This window comes from Mustela putorius, unplaced genomic scaffold, assembly GCF_011764305.1.
Source record: "Mustela putorius furo isolate JIRA1106 unplaced genomic scaffold, ASM1176430v1.1 tig00000788_pilon_pilon_pilon, whole genome shotgun sequence".
In the NCBI taxonomy this organism is placed as follows: domain Eukaryota; kingdom Metazoa; phylum Chordata; class Mammalia; order Carnivora; family Mustelidae; genus Mustela; species Mustela putorius.
The window spans coordinates 6,579,527-6,598,236 of NW_025421481.1; the positions used below are offsets into that span (position 1 = coordinate 6,579,527).

An 18,710-nucleotide genomic window follows, 5' to 3' on the forward strand; every position below is an offset into this window, starting at 1 on the left:
TGCCACTCTGCCTGCTTGTGCGCTCTCTCTCTTTCTCTCTGTCAAATAAATAAATAAAACTTGAAAAAAAAAATCTGTCCATGGCTCCTTGTTATGGTCAGGATGAAGTCTGAATTCCTCAGGCTGGTGTGCAATGTGCATATAGTCAGGCTTTGGCTTACCTTGACAGCCTTAACTTTTGTTCCTCTCTCCAACTCATCCAAGAACCCAGTGCTTCCGAATATGCTATGTTTTGTTTTTCACCCACGAGACAGTGTATGTCATTTCCCTGTGTCCTGCTCTGTTGAGTGCTAAGCCCTAACCATGCTTCAGATACCTGACCAGACATCACCTCTATGGAAAACATACACCCAGATCCCCTTGGAGTTCTCAAGCATGTGTCACCATCATAGCACATTCACAGCATTCTACCTGCCTTTGAAAATCTGTTTTACATCCCTGGACTGGAAAGAATAAAGGCAGTTGTGGGCAGGGACCTCCAAATTATTCATTGTTGTATCCCCATATCTTGATCAGATGTCTGGCATTCAGTATTTTAAGATTAATTATTAATTCCCACTTTTAACCAGCCTAGTATATTTCAATTTTTTAATCAGTCCTCCTCTCACAGTCTGTTTTCAGGGGAAGACTAAAAACCGATTCATTCATGTCAACATATAGGTAGGTCACTGAAGATCCTGAATGGCAACTCTTCTCAGAAGCATTTGCATTTTTAGGGGAATGGTTTTAGAACACAGGAATGAATCCCCAATGCAGATAACCCCATCATAAATAGTGAGCCATGACAGCATTTCTGAGAGGAAGGAAGCTTTCCTAGGACCTTCAACTCAGTCACATAGGTGACCTCCAAATTGCCCTCACCCTCACAGAAGAATGACTCTGTTTTTTGTTTGTAAAAATCAGTTCACTTATTAGTTATTTTTTCTCTGCATTAAATAAATCATTATTTACCCATGGTAATAAATAATAATAAATAATATTAATATATTAATAAATAATATAAATAATAAATAAATAATAAATAATCATTATTTACCCATGGTAAAAATACCTGATTTTAACATTTCTGGGTTTATTTCAGGGAAGCAATGTTATGGAAGATCAGGATTTGTTGGAAATTGGAATCCTTAATTCTGGGCACAGACAAAGAATTCTACAGGCAATCCAGCTCCTTCCAAAGGTAAGCAATGCTTTCTTGGCCTGGCCCCATGTACAGGAGTCTTCAGTCCAGATATGAAAGGGCTATTGGTACTTAGGACAACATCTCTACATATTGATGCAACTCCCAAAAGCGGTTCTTTTTGTAAGTCAGTCAGACTTACAAGACCACTGTGGGCCAAACTTGGCTTTAGGTGGATGACAAGAATGTCATACAGGACCAGCAGGGCACCTTCAGGGCTTCTCTTCAGTGCAAGTCCTTATACTGGTACAAACATCAGTCCAGGCCCCTCAGGTGACAGCTCAGGTACCAGAGGACAAGATCAATATTTGGTGGGGTGTGGGAATGTTCCTGAATTAAAAGCCTGAATAAAGGCAGTTTTATCTATCTCTTGTACACCCAATAGTCTTTGCCTTTAGGGGCAAGGGGTCTGCCTAATTATGAGTCATCACTCAAGGAAAACCAAAGTATCAAATCCCCATCAGGTATTTATAGCTCATGTATAAACCCTCTCAGTCTAGATGCAATTTGCAAGCCAACATATCATTTTAACTATAAGTCCTATGTTACCTAGCAACAGAGTTGACCTTCTGTTTCCAGATAAGGTCTCATAGGAACCTAAAGGAAGAGGTAGGATCTAAGCACTGGTCTTTAAGATATGTAGGACTTTAACTGATAAGGAAAAGGAAAGCATTTCAGGGATCAGCAGAAATCATATAAATATAAATATAAATTGCCAAAAGTATTAAAGGAATAGTGACACTATGTGATTTAAAATGCAGTGGGATTTGTGCAACAGTGTGAATGTCCTCAATCACTGCCACCAAATTATACACTTAAAAATGGTTCAGGTGGTAAGTTTTGTGATATGCTTAAAAATAAAAAAAAAAAATAAACATAGTTTTTTAAATAATTTCTTTAAAAAGAAAAAAGAAATCCAGTGTGATTAAAACAATTAGAGAGCAGAGAGTACAGCCAGAGATAAAGCAGAAAAAGTAGATTGGGTCAGTCTGTGTCAGGCTAAAGAATTTGAAATTTGTTCTGTAGGCTCTGAGGAACAGACATGACTGGACTGCTTTGGGCAGTCAATTTTGGAGGCAGTATACAATTGGCATGAGAAGGAGGGAAAGTTGAAGTAGGGTCAACCAGCTGGGAAAAGATTCAGGGGGCAAGACTGAAAGCAGATGAAAAGTTAGACTCGCAGCTAGATGCAGGAACGTACCATATATTTTTTTGTGCTCTCCTTTGCTCTTTTCCTTCCTGATGAGGCTGTAATTTCTCCTCAGAACGAGAAAGATAAAAGATTAACCACTGTTTTCTAAGGAAGTGATCTGATGAAATTTGCCAACTGACAGTGAACTGAGTGTCCACTGATAGAACGTTACCACTTTTTGCAAATTCGAGGAGAGTTACGCATACAAAAGGAGCTTTTTGATCATACAATTTTCTACAGTAAAAGGAAAAGAATAAAACGGCCTTAGAACTAAATCCAGAAGTAATTCTTATAAGTGTATTGTTCACCTCACTACTTTTGTTATCTTAAAATATTGCTTCTTCAGCTAGTTTGCTCCTCATTCTCTGTGAGGACTTTTACACTGCTATACCCCCAACACGGAGCCCAATGTGCAGCCCATGGTAGGCACTCAAATCCATAAGTGACTACCCTCTTGTCATAAGGCTGCCTGTCAAGTTAAGCTCAAATAGTTCCACATCACTTCCTTTGTGAAACTTTCCCTAAAATGGAACCACGGTCTTTCACCTTGGTAATTATCACCTGGCCCAAACCAACCACCATTAAGTGGACTACCAGAGTAAGTTCTCTCTATCATCTGTAGGTTGGATTACTGGAGTCAATTTCTCATTGGTTCTCTCTAGCTTGGATAATTCACAGATACCTAATCTCTGTCCTTGTTACCCTTTCTTATCACTCTATATCTGAATTTCCACACAGCATCCAGAATGATCCTTCTCAAATGTAAATCAGATCATGGCACACCCTGTTTTAAAATCTCCAGTGGCTGTCCTTCTCACTTAGAATAAAATCTTTATCGCAGCCTACAGAAGTCAATAGGATCTGGCCCCTTCCCACCTCCATGGCCTCATCTCTCACTCTCCCATTTTCCTAAACTCTAGTTATGTGGTGTGGTTTCTTTTTGTTCCAGAATATACCAAGCTCATTTTTTGCCTCAAGCCCCTTTCCATACTGGTCTTTTTGCCTAGTAAAAAGACTTTTATTCAGATTTTCATACACTCGCTCCCATATATCATCAAAATCTCTACTCAGCTGCCATCTCCTCACTGAGGCCTTGATGACCTCAAAGTCATACTCCCCACATACCATCACTGTTTTCATATTACCACCCCATTTTACCACACCCCCCTTTTTTTTCTCCATGGCACTTCTCTGGCTACCTTAAGTTATAGTATTTATGTGTTTTGTTTTTTCCTTATTCTTCATCTCTTCCCCAAGATGCAGAGTCCATAAGCTCAGGGACCTTGACTATCTTGTTCCCTTCTATATACCCCAGCCACTAGAGCAGTGGCAGTCACATCATAGGTGGTCAGAAATGTTTGTAGAAGGCAGTAATACACTGCTGCTTTCTTTCCTCTGAGGTTTGATAGCTCTGCCTGTTTTGAAGTTACTAAGATTCCACCACTTCTTCTGCCATAGAAACATCCTGAAGGCAGGCAGTGTCAGATCCACCCTTGAATTTCCCAATGTGCTTTAGCCCAATACATGCGCATTTAAAGAATGGAAGAATGAAACAACTGAATGAATATTTTCCTCATGTTAATTCAAATATACATTTTTTCAAGTCAAAAAGTGCTTCATTTTTAAGACATATCCATAATTCTGTATATGCCATTTGATAATGAGAAACAGAAGAACCTGATCTCGGAATTATTTGGAGAATAAATGGAGTGTTTATTTTTAAGACAGAATATCATTCCCATTAGAGAAAACAATATAACAGAAACAATACAAAATTAAGCCTTTATCAAGAGGCTGAAGCGAAAGTGCTTACTATGCACCCAAATGAGTAGAGAATATATAAAAACATCCAAACACGTGTTCATCAGCACAAACAGAATGTTATAATGCTACAAATTGATGCTTTGCCTTCTTAGGTAATGAGCCCAATCTTCAGATGGTTAATAGTGTAATTTTACTGCCAGCACATTCATTTGCATTCACTCTAACTTTGCACTGCCGCAAAAGGGACACAGTGTCTCTTTGTTTTGTTTATGCAATTTTAGTCTTCAGAATATCTGTGTTCTTCATCTGTCATGAAAAATATTCCATGATTGCTACCTGAAATCCTTTAATTAACATATTGTGTTTTGGAATCCCTAAGATTGTTTCCTAAACAGAGAAAAGGTGGTTTGCTAAATGCAATCTTGATCTGTTAGCACACTTCAAAACATGGTTTTTCATGCTTTTATTTGTTTATTTGTTGTTTCAAATTTCAAAGACAAAAGTTTTATTTCTTTGGTAAGAATGGTTTTTTCTGTAATATGCCCTTTTTAATATTGAAATATTCACCAGTGCAAAGGTCTGCATGTTCTCAAGTACATTTGATACATCCATCACATGGAATGTATTCCGTGTGTTCTAAGCATAGGCATAGTTAGAACAGTAAGCACATTAATTCCTCTCTTCCACTCATTGTTTCCCTCTGTCTTTTATAATGCTTGACCTTGAGTAGCAAAGCTCAATTATCCATTTTCTCCTCCCAGTCTCCACTTTCCTCACCAACCCCAGTTTCTGTCTTTCCTTAGGTCTAAAAGTTTTTCCAGAACTTCTAAAGATCAGATTTCACCCTTTTCTCTCTTTAAGAAAGGAAACATACCAAAAGTTTCATGAGAAGGTGACTTGCTTTGTACTCCCCTAGAAACTGTAAGCATATTGGACTTTTCTGTCCCCTAGACTTGGGGAAAACAATCTGATTACTTATTTGAACACATCATTTACCTTTTTCCAGGTACGAATTCCATATGACCAAGTATTTGGATAATCCTCTAAAATCCTTTTAAAAAAGGCATCATGTCTCTTATCCCTTGACAAGATAACACTTGGAAATCAGGAATTCAGAGCATTTTCATTTTAAATGTTTGCAAGACTTCCATCAGAAACCCATTTGTCTGCCCTCTTAACCTCTCTCATCCTGAAGATATTCCAGCACACCAGCAACTTGTATGTCACATGCCCACTTCTTTTTTCATCATTTTCTTTCCTCATATTTTTTATGTTTTTTATCTTTGGATTTACTGAGTAGTGGTTTATACTCACTGTCCCCTTTATTTTGCTCCTATCGATCCTTCAACCTATTTGGGTCTAACTAGTTCCTACGCTACCACCGCACACACAAGGTTATCAGTAACCAGTAGGGAAGAAAGTCCAAATGACCCTTTCCACCTTCACTGCACTTCAGCTTTAGTGAAGTTCCTATAGTCATGTCAGCTGTCAGCATTGTCTTCTTCTGGCGTCCTCATTACCTGGTCATCTTCCTGCCTCTCTGATGCTCTCTCTCCTCCCCTGCTCATTTTCCTCAGTTAAGTGGTGGAGTTCCTCAAAACTCAAACTCAACAATATTTGCTATCTAGTAACGGTTGTTATCACAGTACTCTTGATCATAGTACAGTTTCTGGTGTTCATAGTTTTCCTCCTCATTGTTAGCCTACTTCTTTTTTACTGCATAATGAACATTTACATTTCAGCTGCTCATTATTTCTAAGTTCAATTCAATTTAACTACTATTTGTTGGGCTACATACTTCCAATTATTTTTTTCACTGTACAACACTGAAAAACCTCTGGTTGGATTAAATTACCTCCTTTCCTAACCTCAGTTTGAGATTTGGGTTTTAAAAAAAAAGCACAGATATATCTGTTATTCCAATAGAAAAACAAGATTCAGTGTTAGTTATCTACTGTTATATAACAAGTTACCCCAAACCTTAGTGGCATATAAAAACAACATTTATTTTCTCAGAGTTTCTGTGGGCCAAGAATGCAGAAGCAGCTTAGCTGGATCCTTGGTTCTGGGTCTCTGGCAGGGCTACAGTCATCTCAAGACCCAAGTGGGAAGGACCTACTGCCTAGCTCACTCACATGGTTATTTATAGGAAGGATTCTGTTCCTCAGGGGTTTTTTGGACTGAGGCCTCAGTCCTTCACAAGCTGTTGACTGAAGGTTTTCTTCAATTCTTTGTCATGTGGGCCTTACCATAAAGTACCTCACAACAGGCATCTGGCTTACACAGCACAGCAAGTGAGAGGAGAAGAAAGAGCCAGGGAGATGGAAGTCACAGTCTTTGGTAACATGCCATCCTTTTGCCGTATTCTATTCATGAGAATCAAGTCACTAAATTAAGTTCACATACAGGAGGAGGTGTTTAGAGATGCAGTAAATTTCTGGAGGTGGGATCCCTAGGGGTCCACCACAGAAGTCTACTCACTGCAAATACACTTTATCATGGTCTACATTACAATCTAGTTTCCAGGTCTACATTTGTGGTTAAAGTGGAATAACCTACCAGTAATAACAATGAAAAGGCCTCCTTTTATTTTCATCAGCCATCTTCATGGGACCCGTGAATATTCACAACTAGATGATTTAGAAGCCATATTTGCAATTGCCACTCAAAAAAGAGTTAGATGTGAGATAGCATGATATGATATAATCATACACAAATTAGAGACCCCAAAGATGTGCTAATTACACATAAATACTTCATGATCTAAACACCACTGATCTAAAAATGATACACACAAAATCAGCAATCCCATAAACACATACATTTCATACAGTTTTTTAAAACATGTTTCTTTCTTCATCAGTGCCTCACTGCTGAAAGAAGATTATTTCCATCTATATTAGGAAAGTGAACTGGTCAAAGTCCTATTAGACAGGACTTTTAGGGTGTTAGCAAACACCAAAGCTGGGGCATCCACCTCGGTGGCTCTCTGTCACTTAAAGTGTCTGACTCTTGGTTTCAGCTCAGGTCATAATCTCAGAGTCATGAGATTGAGCCCCACTTTGGGCTCTACACTCAGCAGAGAGTCTGCTTGGAATTCTAACTTCTGGTCTTCTGTTCTTCCTCTCTGCCCTCTGCCCTGCCCCCTCCCTCAAATAAATAAATAAATAAATATTTTATAAAATTAAAAAAATTAAAACAACCAAAGCTAGAAGTGGAAGGGATCATGTAACCTTAAGCCTGATCAGAACAAATAGATAAAAGCAACAGTTGACCAAAAAAAATCTTGGTGAGCAGGATGTACAGATAAACTGACAGGGACTGAGAACTTAAACACTATTAAAGACAAGACAATATGGAGTGGTGGAAATTGTGGCAAAAACCGTAGAATACAAACCCTGTCCCTCCAGAAATACCAGTTTTGTTTCAAAACAAAACTATATTACTAAAACAAATCACCAAGGACCAGAGTTAGTTTATAGCTATTACAATGAGATCATGGATTATTTCAGAGCTCAAAAGGAGAGTACTATGGATGTGCCACTATCCCAGTTTGGCTTCTTGTCCGAAACTATGCTCTTAAAGATGCTAGTTCTTTCAAGTTCCTTAAAATTCAGATATGTATCAATTGTAGTCTTGATGGTTGATGGATGAAGATGTGTATAAGCTTTAGGGGAAAAGTGTTTTAAAACCAAAGTAATTTCTTTAAAAGTCTAGAAAAGAAGATTCAGTCTTACTTCCTATCACTTAGAAAAATGATAGACACTCCTTCCTGTGTCTTCTGCTGTTTTTCAGAAGGGCAATGGCAAACTGTAGACTGCAGGCACAGAAGTTTCGCAAGGTACATTTGACAGTGTAACTTTTCTTTCTCCCCTGTCATCACTCACTCTCCACCTACCCTCATTCTTTTACTTGCATTTCTTTGTTTTTGCAGCTGGTCTTAAACGTTGTGCCACCCAGTGTTGATCTGCCACCCTATGAATCCAGTTAAAGATAGACTTTTGAACAAAATCTCATACACATACATGTACCGTTAGGATTAGGGGGCCCTAACTTAAAGTTAATACACAATTGGACCCACGGTCTGACCCAAAGCATAGGGTATTCTCTTTTTCCTTTAAGTCTGGTCCTTGGTGAGTCAAATTGTGGTGTTCTGAGAGTCCTTTCAATTGCCATTCAGTTCTGCAGATGTCTTACGATTCTGTGACAACCAAATAAGCTCATTGGATCAGACAGGTCAGTGTAAAAGCTTGCTTATTTCTCAGGAGAGGTGTTGGTGCCACTAGAGAACAGGGAAGGAAGACAGACTAACTGACCTTACAGCGAAAAACTTAGGTAATTGTATTACATAAATCTTAAAGTGACAGTAAATCATTCAGATCTTTTCTGTTATTTCTTAGCCTAGCAACCCTGATGGCCTACATTTTCCTAGAGTGACCTCTTCTCCCATGCCTCACATTTTCTGTTACATGTGGAGACCAATAACTAGTCTGTCGTTCAAGAGTACATCGGGAGAAGGAGGGGCTGGTGTTTATAAAGGTCTCTGGGCCCTCTGAAATGACAGAGCCCAGTATGTACAGAATACGAATTAGCGTAGCTGATTGGGCTGCACAAGTATTCCAAGAACTGCTGGTGTTGTGAGGAGTGCAGTCTTAGCATAATTTTTATTATTTATTTATTTATTTATATTGTGTTCTGTTAGTCGAGCCGTAGCATACTTACCGATGCTCTGTTCTAAGATTTTTCTGCAGTTTCAGAAACCAAGATGACTGCTGCATTCTTCCTAAGCTAAGGGGGAAAGATCTTTTAATGTTTTCTTTTAGATGAATTTATCTTGGAATAGTTTTATTATGTAGACCAGAGAGCTAAAAATATCATTTTTAATTATAGTCTTCCCCCGCCCCGACCCGGTATTTACAGAGAAATAGGGGAGGAATTCTGCAAGTAATTAGGTTTTGATCTATAGCCATCCCCAGCAGCTGTCACCCTCAGTTTTGAGGAGTTCACCCCGATTTAATAAAGAACAATGGCCCCCTTGAAGTGCTACTGCAATCAGTAGTAATAGTACAGGAACTCTGATACCTGGGCACTTTCCCTTCCTTACATAATTCTTCCAAGAAGATCACAATTTAGAGCTGCAAAAGACCTTAAAACATCCAGCTCAGTAGTATCTCTCCTGAGACTTTTACAGGTGAGGAAACCAAGTGTAGGTCATATTAAATGACTTGCCCTGCGGCAGATTGTTTCTTAGTGACAGAAGTGGAGCTAAATCCCAAGTGTCTGTGCTCATGGCAAGTGCCTCCCAGGCGAATACTGTGTGATATCTGAGACCCAAGGCTCTGAGGACTCCTGTGTATTTGCAAGAGAAACTGTAAAAAGGACAGGAAAGGACCAAATGACTAACCATAAGAAAAAGAATTATTTAAAATATTGGGCCTTTTCTTAAGTTTCAGGCTTAAAAGGTAGTTTTTGTAACTTCCCTAAGTCTCTAAACTCCCTTTTCAAGACTGGAGGTGAAGGATTGCGCCAGGAATCCAAAAGCTCTAGAAAAGGAGGAAGGAGACACACAGGGGAAAGAAGAAAGGCAGACATAGACCATGTCAGCAGTCCAGGTACCCACTGGGTGTCAAACCACTTGTTTTTATCCATTCATCTGTTGAAGGGCATCTTGGATGAATGGATAAGGAAGATGTGGTCCATATACACTATGGAGTATTATGCCTCCATCAGAAAGGACAAATACCCAACTTTTGTAGCAACATGGACAGGACTGGAAGAGATTATGCTGAGTGAAATAAGTCAAGCAGAGAGAATCAATTATCATATGGTTTCACTTATTTGTGGAGCATAACAAATAGCATGGAGGACATGGGGAATTAGAGAGAAGGGGATTGGGGTAAATTGGAAGGGAAGGTGAATCATGAGAGACTATGGACTCTGAAAAACAATCTGAGGGGTTTGAAGTGGTGTGGGGGGGTGGGAGGTTGGGGTACCAGGTGGTGGGTATTATAGAGGGCATGGATTGCATGGAGCACTGGGTGTGTGCAGTGAAAAAATAATGATACTGTTATGCTGAAAATAAATAAATTAAAAAAAAAAAACACTTGTTTTACCCTCAAAGGTGGCCTTCGGAAACCATTACTAACAGTAGCCACTGCTGTTTCAAAGAAGGAAAAGCATAATGGAAATAAAATAACTGAACTAATCTTATTTATTTTCTTCTTTAATCTGGGTAGAGAGGAAGGGAAGATGGGCAAGAGAGAAAGGCACCCTAGGAGAGAATGAAGACACATCTTTCCGAGCATTAAGCTCCATGGAGATGACATTTTTAGAAGAATCAGCCAGGAAGCAGCAGGGTGTAATGGTTTGGGAACATGGCCAGACTTCCTAAGTTTGAGTTTTATACCCTATTTAGTAGGGGTGTTGTGAGATTTAAATGAGTCAATATTTATAAAATACTTAAAATGGAGCCTGGCATATCCTATGTGCTATATTTATGTTTACTAAAAAATTTTTTTAAAAAACTTGAAGGTGAACCAAGAAAAAAAGTGAGGTTCCTTCATCCCATTTAAAAATTACTTCTCGAGGCATACACAATAGACAAAATGAATCTCCTTTTATTCATTTCATAGATCTATTATGAAATATCTACTGCATGCCAGGTACTCTTCTAGGTGTTGAGGAGTTGATGTTAGGAAACAACACGTACAAGGTCACGGTCCTCTTGTAGCTTACATCCTAGAGAGGGGTGCAGACAAAAAGAAAGTAAACAGATGTAATCTCAAGTAATGATAAGTATTATAAAAAAATGAATTAAAGAGGGAGTAGACAGAGTGAAGAGGATATACAATGCATTTTAATCGTCGGTAGGCCGACTAAGATTCACACCCAGGGCAGTTAACCTGAGGTTCTTTACCACCACCTCACTGTGTTGTCCAAACACTGTATTTCAAAGCACGAGAAGTACACTAAGGAGATATTGAAATGACTAAGCTAAATATTCCAAGCAAGACACCCTCAAAGACCTTGGCAAAAAATGTAAAACTCTCACCGGCTTTCAAATTAACCTAATTTAAATCCTAGTTTAGCCACTTGGGCAAGTTGTTCAATTCTGTAGTCCCTGTTTCCTCATCAATGAGAAGGAGATTGTGGCGGAACCCACTGTGTTAGACTGTGGTGAGCACTAAGGTTAGAAATCCCTAGGAAAACGCCTGACATTTAGAAGCACTAAATTAATAGTAGGAATAACCACTTATAATTGTTCAGTAATGCTCATTAACAAAACTCAATGAATTTTTGCCATTGCCCTTGCCTTGGGCCACACAGTAACAGAATGGACATACTTCTTAATAAAAGACTCTGGCTATAAAAAACGCCCATGACTGTGTTGTGCTGTGAGCTTTCCATTCTTCCTTGTGGACTTCTCACAGAGCAAATTATGCATTCTCTAGATAAGAAGAGGGCCAAACTTTTGAATCTGGTCATCATCCACTAAATTAAATTATTGTTTTTCCTGCATTTAGGATTATTGTTTAAACCCATCAAGAGCTAGAAGCAAAGTTGTCTAAAAATCATAACTAGGGCCTTCCTAGCTAAGAAATTAAATGAATAACATAATACTGAGAGGGCATCCTGCCTGCATCTCTTACGGGTAATGTAATCAGTTCCGTACACTAAATGGCAAGTCACAGAGGGGTAGGTACAGAAAGTACTTTGAACAGCAAGGGCTCGATAAAGATGTGCAACATAGGATGGCACAGAAGTGAACCGAGAAGCTGAGTGGACAGACTTGACAGTGCAGTCCCAGTAAATTGCTAAAGGCATTGTGATTTCACAGAAAAGCAAAACTATGTAAATTCATGGAAGAGGTCTAAAAGAACATACCTGGGGCACCTGGGTGGCTCAGTTGGTGAGGCATCCAACTCTTGATTTTTGGCTGGGGTCATGATCTCAGAGTCATGGAGTGGAGCCCCAGTTGGAGCTCCACACTGAGTGCAGAGTCTGCTTGAGTTTCTCTCCCTCTGCCCCTCCGCCTGCATGCGCACACACACTCTCTCTCTCTCTCCCTCCCCCTCTGTCTCTCATGTAAAATAAAACTTAAATAAAATAAATTAAATAAATAAATAAACATATCCACCATTTTGAATGCCCCATCCCCATCTTTAACATATAATTAAATTAAGCGCTAACTTAATAGTTGAATATAATTTAGCTGTATTTTCTTTTTTTTTAATGTTTATTTATTTATTTGAAAGGCAGAAATCACAAGTAGGCAGAGAGGCAGGCAGAGCAGAGAGAGAGAGAGAGAGGTGGAAGCAGGCTCCCTGCTGAGCAGAGCCTGATGCAGGACTCGATCCCAGGACCCTGAGATCATGACCTGAGCTGAAGGCAGAGGCTTTAACCCACTGACCCACCCAGGTGCCCCTTAGCTGTATTTCTTATTTTTTTATCAATAGTATCCAAGTGAGAAGTCCATGTTCAATTATGTCTACAAATGCATTGAGCATCTACTTGTGTTTCACAGACACAATGCAAGGAGAAAAAAGATGAAATTACACATTATCTGCCTTCTAAGAGATTACAGTCTAGCAAAGGAGGTTGAACCAATATCCAAGTGATTTTAATACAAAGCAGAGCATGAACGAGCTATAATAAAAGTAAAAATACAAGCTCTGGATGTTAAATGTAAAGGGAAGGTCTCTTATGTACAGGAAATCAGGAGAGGATTCCTGGAGGAGGAGGCAGATGAATCAAGAAGCTATTCTTATGCATCTTCAAAACTCCTTTGCTATGGGGAATTTTGAGATGGGCTCATGATACTCTGAGCAGAAAGTGACCCCAAAACATTTGCTTTCTTGTTCAGGCAGATAGATATGCTGTTTGTTTCTCATTTGTAATAACCATTCTCTGAAAATACAGCCCGTGCCATTAATCCAGCTATGAGGTTTTCATCCATCACTTTGCCTTTCGAGCTACAAAAAATCAAATACTTTGAACCCTAACAGATACCTACACTCAGCTTCAGTGGAGCAGGCTTAACTAGCAACAGAGTTAATATTCTCCTACCCTAAGCTAAGCGCTTTTTTGTTACCTGTATTTCTTGGTGATAATTTTCTTTGTTGGTGATCAATGAGATTTTAGATTTCCATCTTTTGACTCTAGGTTCTAATCTGCTGGTTGATCTGTAGACCCACAACAAATACACTAGAACAACATAAGAATCCACATTGCCCAGGACGTTCCTGAGCATACTCAGAAAGACACTGCAGGCAAACAGTTGGCTGTGTTTAACAGCCAACACTTGAACAAAAATCTTCTGTGTGCCAGGCACTGTTGTAGATACTATTAGGCTAACTCCATAGTTACTCATTTAAATCTTAAAATTAATTAATTCTATCTCTTACAGTTGAAGAAACTAAGGCACAGGAAAGTTAAGTAGCATTCCTAGGTCACACAGTTAGTAAGTGGCTGAGTCCGGGCCGGAACGAGGCAGCCTGGCTCCAGAATCTGTGCTCTCAGCCTCTATCACCCGAGCTTCCCATGCCTTTGCTCTGTGGATAGCCTGTCAACGCCTCCACCTTTAGACAAGTGACTAGCTATTGTCCTCATCTTCTATAGATCTAACACATTTTATTTTAAAAAGGAGTTCAACTTTTTTTTTGTTTAAGTTTTAAAAGATTACTACTGGTCTTATCGGAGAAAGTGAGTACTCAGTAAACTGTCAGATTCCTTCCTTCTTGTCTTCCAGAGCAAATACATGTTAGCTTTATTCATTGTATAAATTTGTAATGGCCATAGTGCTACATGGATATATTTTAGATGAACTTTAAGGTTATTATTTATGAAAACCAGAGTCCCCCAACAGCTTAAAAGCTTTTTCTTCAATGCATCACCAATTTTAACCCTCAGTGGCTTCTTTACTCAGAGGCCACTGTTTGTTGGGAAATGGTTGTATTGATGATTTTCTAATACGATGAGGTAAATGTATTGCAGAAAATTTTTGAATGTGAAATTTTCTTCACAAATGTATAAGAGATTATTTGTGTAGATGTAAATATTGATTTCCCTGCCTTTCACCTCTGGGACTCAATTACATCATCATCTATAAACATTGCTGGTGTCCACTTTTGACAGAGTACTTTTCTAAGTGCTACTGATTTAGACACAAAGCAACAATTGACCTTACATCGCAAGTCCTTAGCATACCCGGCAGGATTGGAACCAGATGAAGGGATAGGGCAACTCCAGACACATAATGTCTGCAAAAACACCCACATGCCCAGATGTTCCTCATTCAATCAGACTGTAGTTCATTTTGGCCCTCTCTGCGAGCTTCAGAGATGATGACACAAAACCGGATAATATTTGGTCCCTGCCTCGAGGAGTTCTACCTACATTTAGGACACAAATATGTCAAAAAAAAACTAAACCATTATGTGAAGAAAGAAAAACTGCTACAGAGGAGGGAAAAGCTAAGTACGTGAGGTTGAAGGAAGGTTTTTTGGATGGGTAGATGATGTTTGAGCTGAATCTCAAAGAATTATTAAGTATTTTTATTTATAAAGTATTTTTATTAAGTATTTTTCCCTAAATAGAGCATTGAGGGAGTCACTCCAGACAAAGAATGCTACCTGTGTTCCTGCTAGATCTAGAGACAGAAAGGAGAAATGGATGCCTACATTTGTCCATTCTGTCTCTGCGTGTGTGTCTTTTGTGCATGCACACTCACTTTCACACACACACACACACACACATTCTTTCCCCATATATGAACCTCAAGAGAAACGACAGAAGAGTATCTGCCCAAATTTTTCCACTCAAGTTTCTTCTCTTTTCTGGAACTTACAAAAAAACACTGGCATTTAATTATTTTCTTACATTCAAATATATATCCAAGGAAATTACATATTCCTGGAAGGAGGGAACCTTAGTCCCTTTTGTATTTTGATAATGCCTAGGATGATGTGACATATATATTTTGTGCATAAAAATTATTGTTGAATTAAGTAACTAATAACTACTAAAACTGTTGGTAAGAGCTGACTCTCTACTGAGATTTCATACAAGCACAGCTGAAAATTCAATGCCACTCCAATGTCTGAGGTAATTAAAAATTCTGAACTGACCCACAAAAAATCTTAGACTATGAGGCTAGAAACATTTTTATAAGGACCAAGATATTGTTTATTGTGACCACCAATGGTAGTGACATAGTTCTTAGATTATTCCCCTCACTATAAATATAAAAGGATTCTCAGCAATTCCAGCCAGTGTTTCAAAATGGGGGTTATAATTCTCTATGTATCCTAAACCTTACTGAGATCCCTCCTAATGGTTTGTTCTGGGTGTCTCACATCACATGTGCACCATTAACCAGACCACTCACTGACCATGTGACACCTGCTCTCTCTTCGGCCTCTCTTGCTCTCGCTTATCACCAAAGCTTGAAGCAGTGCCACCACGACTCACCAAAAGTGCTGTCAGTGCTGTCAGTATCCGCTAAGGGTGCCAGATCTGCCATTAATGACGGCCAAAGCCAGCTTCATAGCTGCAGGTGCCCAGCGTGTCAAAGGTACTGATGTTTGCGCTGCTGGCTGCAGTGCCCAGGATCTTCTCATCAGAAGCGCCTTAGCCAGTGCCAACTGAATGTTCTGCCAGTGCCCACTGAAGCCTGCCAATGTGGGCACCATCACCAAGTGCTGGTGCCCAATGTTGAGGGCACCAATGTCTAAAATACAGCACCATCTCTGCTTTGCTGATGAAGTTGCCGGGGCCAATTATGCTGACTCCTTTTGTTCCCAGTGTCCCAAAAATGTTTCATGATGCAGCTTTTTTATTGAGGCTTCTTCTTCTTAAGGCTGATCCATGGGAGCTAGGCCATGGGGCCTAGTCAGAGTGCCAGATCCTGAAAACCATTCAGAATCGAACATTCCCTATGACATTTGTCTATTGTCCTTTGAATCATAAACATATGCATTGGCTGCCTTCTTTGAGCAGAAGAGTCTTTTGAGGACTCTGAATTCCTCATGGAAAAACAGACCCATGCAAGACCAACCCTGCCAGTTATCCATACATTCCCCACACGTGAAAGGTGAGTTTGGATCTATTCAAGTTGAAATCCTTGCCACACAGCTGTGGCCATCAAGAAGACAGATTCACAGCCTATGTTAGAGAACAAGGAACATTTTACTTTGTGTTCCAGAAAATCATTTAGAATCTGACCGCTTCTCACCACCTCTACTCTAGCACCCTGTCCAACCCATTAGCCTCTTTCTCCTGCATTACTTCTACAGCCTCTGAGCAGTCTCCCTCCTCCTAACTCTTGCCTCCCTAGGAACTATTCTCAACACAGAAGCCCGTGACTGCACTGAAACGTAACCTAAACCATGTCACACTTCTGCTCAAATTCCTGCACTGGCTCCCTCTTTCTCTCCAAATGAAAGCCAGAGCCTCCCAATACCTTCAGAGCTTTACTTTCCCCAGCCCCTGACCACCTCTCTGACCTGCTGCTCCCCACCCTTTTCTTTCCCACACACACTGCTCTAACTAAACCCCTGGATTGTTATTCCTTGAACAGACAGCAGTCTCACTCCTTCCTGAGGGCCCCCTTGCCTTTTCCTGGTCTCTCTACTTGGCATCTTGTCCCCTGATTGCCAGCACACCTCTTTACCATCCTTAAAACCCTGTTCAAATCTTGCCTTCTGAGTGAAGCTTTCCCTAACCAGCCTGTTCTCCTGCACAGACCCCGACTACTCCACAGGCACTCTCTAACACATCAAATTCTCCTGCTCTACTTTCTCTTTTTCTTTTCGCAGCACATCAGTTTCTGACATAATTTCCTTATTTCCTATGGTTTGTTAATTATTATTGTCTCCCCCACTAGAACGTAAGCTCCGTAATGACTGGCACGTTTTACATGTTTTTTGACTGATGCATCCAGAAGAATGGTAGAAAATAGTAGGCATGTGGCAAGTATTTGAGTGAATAAAATGAATGAGTAGATGAGTGAATGGGTGGAGGGGGACGGATAGATGGATGAATGGACGTGTGGTAGGTCTCCAATTCTGCAATTCCTATACTAATTTTTGGCCACTGTCTGAATGATATCCTTCGTACTTCCCTACCCAGGCAGAACATGTTACTCATTTGTATGCTGCTAACTTTGGTTTTACAGTACATCTATCTGTTTGAAGTACTTCAGTGGGTGATGTGATTATGCTCTGAGAAAGGACATGGTTTTTTAAATATCAAATAAATAGAATTGGCATTCAGAACATTCATTATTTTCTGAAGACTCAAGTTTGGGGAATTTTTTTGTTGAGACTAATAACATAACATGCAAACAACTTTCCTGACTGATAGTAGCATTTAAAATTTCTGTTCTAAGAGCAGAGCAGTGTGCTACATAACCACTGTATATCTACACGAATGTCAGCAGATATGTATTGTCAGTGGGAAAAAAGTGATCCTCTGCCTTTCTCTAAATATAATTCCTATCACTGGTGGAGCTTTGAAAACGTGAATGATGGTGAGCATTGTACGACACCTTATTCTAGTTGCAGTAAATCCCCTTCATCTTTAATCTGAGCTCTTGTTTTTGTAAAGATCTTTGCAGCCAAGAACTACATCAAAATAAACGGTGATATTTAACAAAAGGATCTAGGATCAATATTATCGAAACAAGGATTTTACAAATGAAAAGATGGTACAAACATGTTCGTGTTTTACTGAATTAAAAAAAAAAAAAAAAAAGAAAAGTTTGGGCGTTTGGGTGGCTCAGTGGGGTTAAAGCCTCTGCCTTCGGCTCAGGTCACGATCCCAGGGTCCTGCGATCGAGCCCCGCATCAGGCTCTCTCTGCTCGGCAGGGAGCCTGCTTCCTCCTCTCTCTCTGCCTGCCTCTCTGCCGCCTGCTTGTGATCTCTGTCTGTCAAATCAATCAATCAATCAATAAAATCTTAGAAAAAAAAAAAAAAAGAAAGAAAGTTTTACCAAAATCTTCAGAGTGAAGTGCAAAAAAAAAATCATTCAGCATGACCATGTTTACGTCTGTGCTGAGTGGCAGATCTATTGATCTCTTCACCACAACCCCATGGTTCTTATCTGGCAGGTAACTGCCTGGTTCTCAGTGATGCTGCCTATGGTAGGTACTCCGTGCATGCCTGGAGATGAAGCTGTAAATAACCATGTCTGACCGGCAGTCCACTCACACTGCTTGCAAAGCAATAAGGAGACGACGGTGTCCTTGTGCTGTTATCATTTTTTGGTTTTCCTACCATGATTTATAGGGCTTCTCTGTTTCTGTTTCAAAGCAGCTTTACTTCTTTAACTTGTGGTGAGTCTGGTACCTGTGATCAAAAGGGGTGCCCCTAACCCCGATGGCTAGAGGCTGGACTAGTCTGGCTAGTGCTTCTACTTCATTCACTAACCTACTCTCTCCCGTGCTACTGGGAGGTGATCGCCCGTGTCTTGAGAACATTTCTTATTTATGTACCCTTTGTTGTCTGCTGCTTCACTTCCGGTTTACTCCATGGCTTAAGGCTTTGTCAAAAGGAGGGAAATGTCAGGGCCCCTCT

The 18,710-nt window shown here is 39.8% G+C and overlaps 1 protein-coding gene across 1 annotated transcript in view; it reads left to right on the forward strand.

The window, feature by feature from the left end:
* ANKS1B (ankyrin repeat and sterile alpha motif domain containing 1B) overlaps positions 1-18,710 on the forward strand; it is a 1,114,451-nt gene that overhangs the window by 798,785 nt on the left and 296,956 nt on the right. Inside the window, 1 exon segment of the mRNA XM_045084805.1 lies at positions 1,082-1,180. Within this exon segment, the coding sequence (XP_044940740.1) occupies positions 1,082-1,180 (99 nt within the window).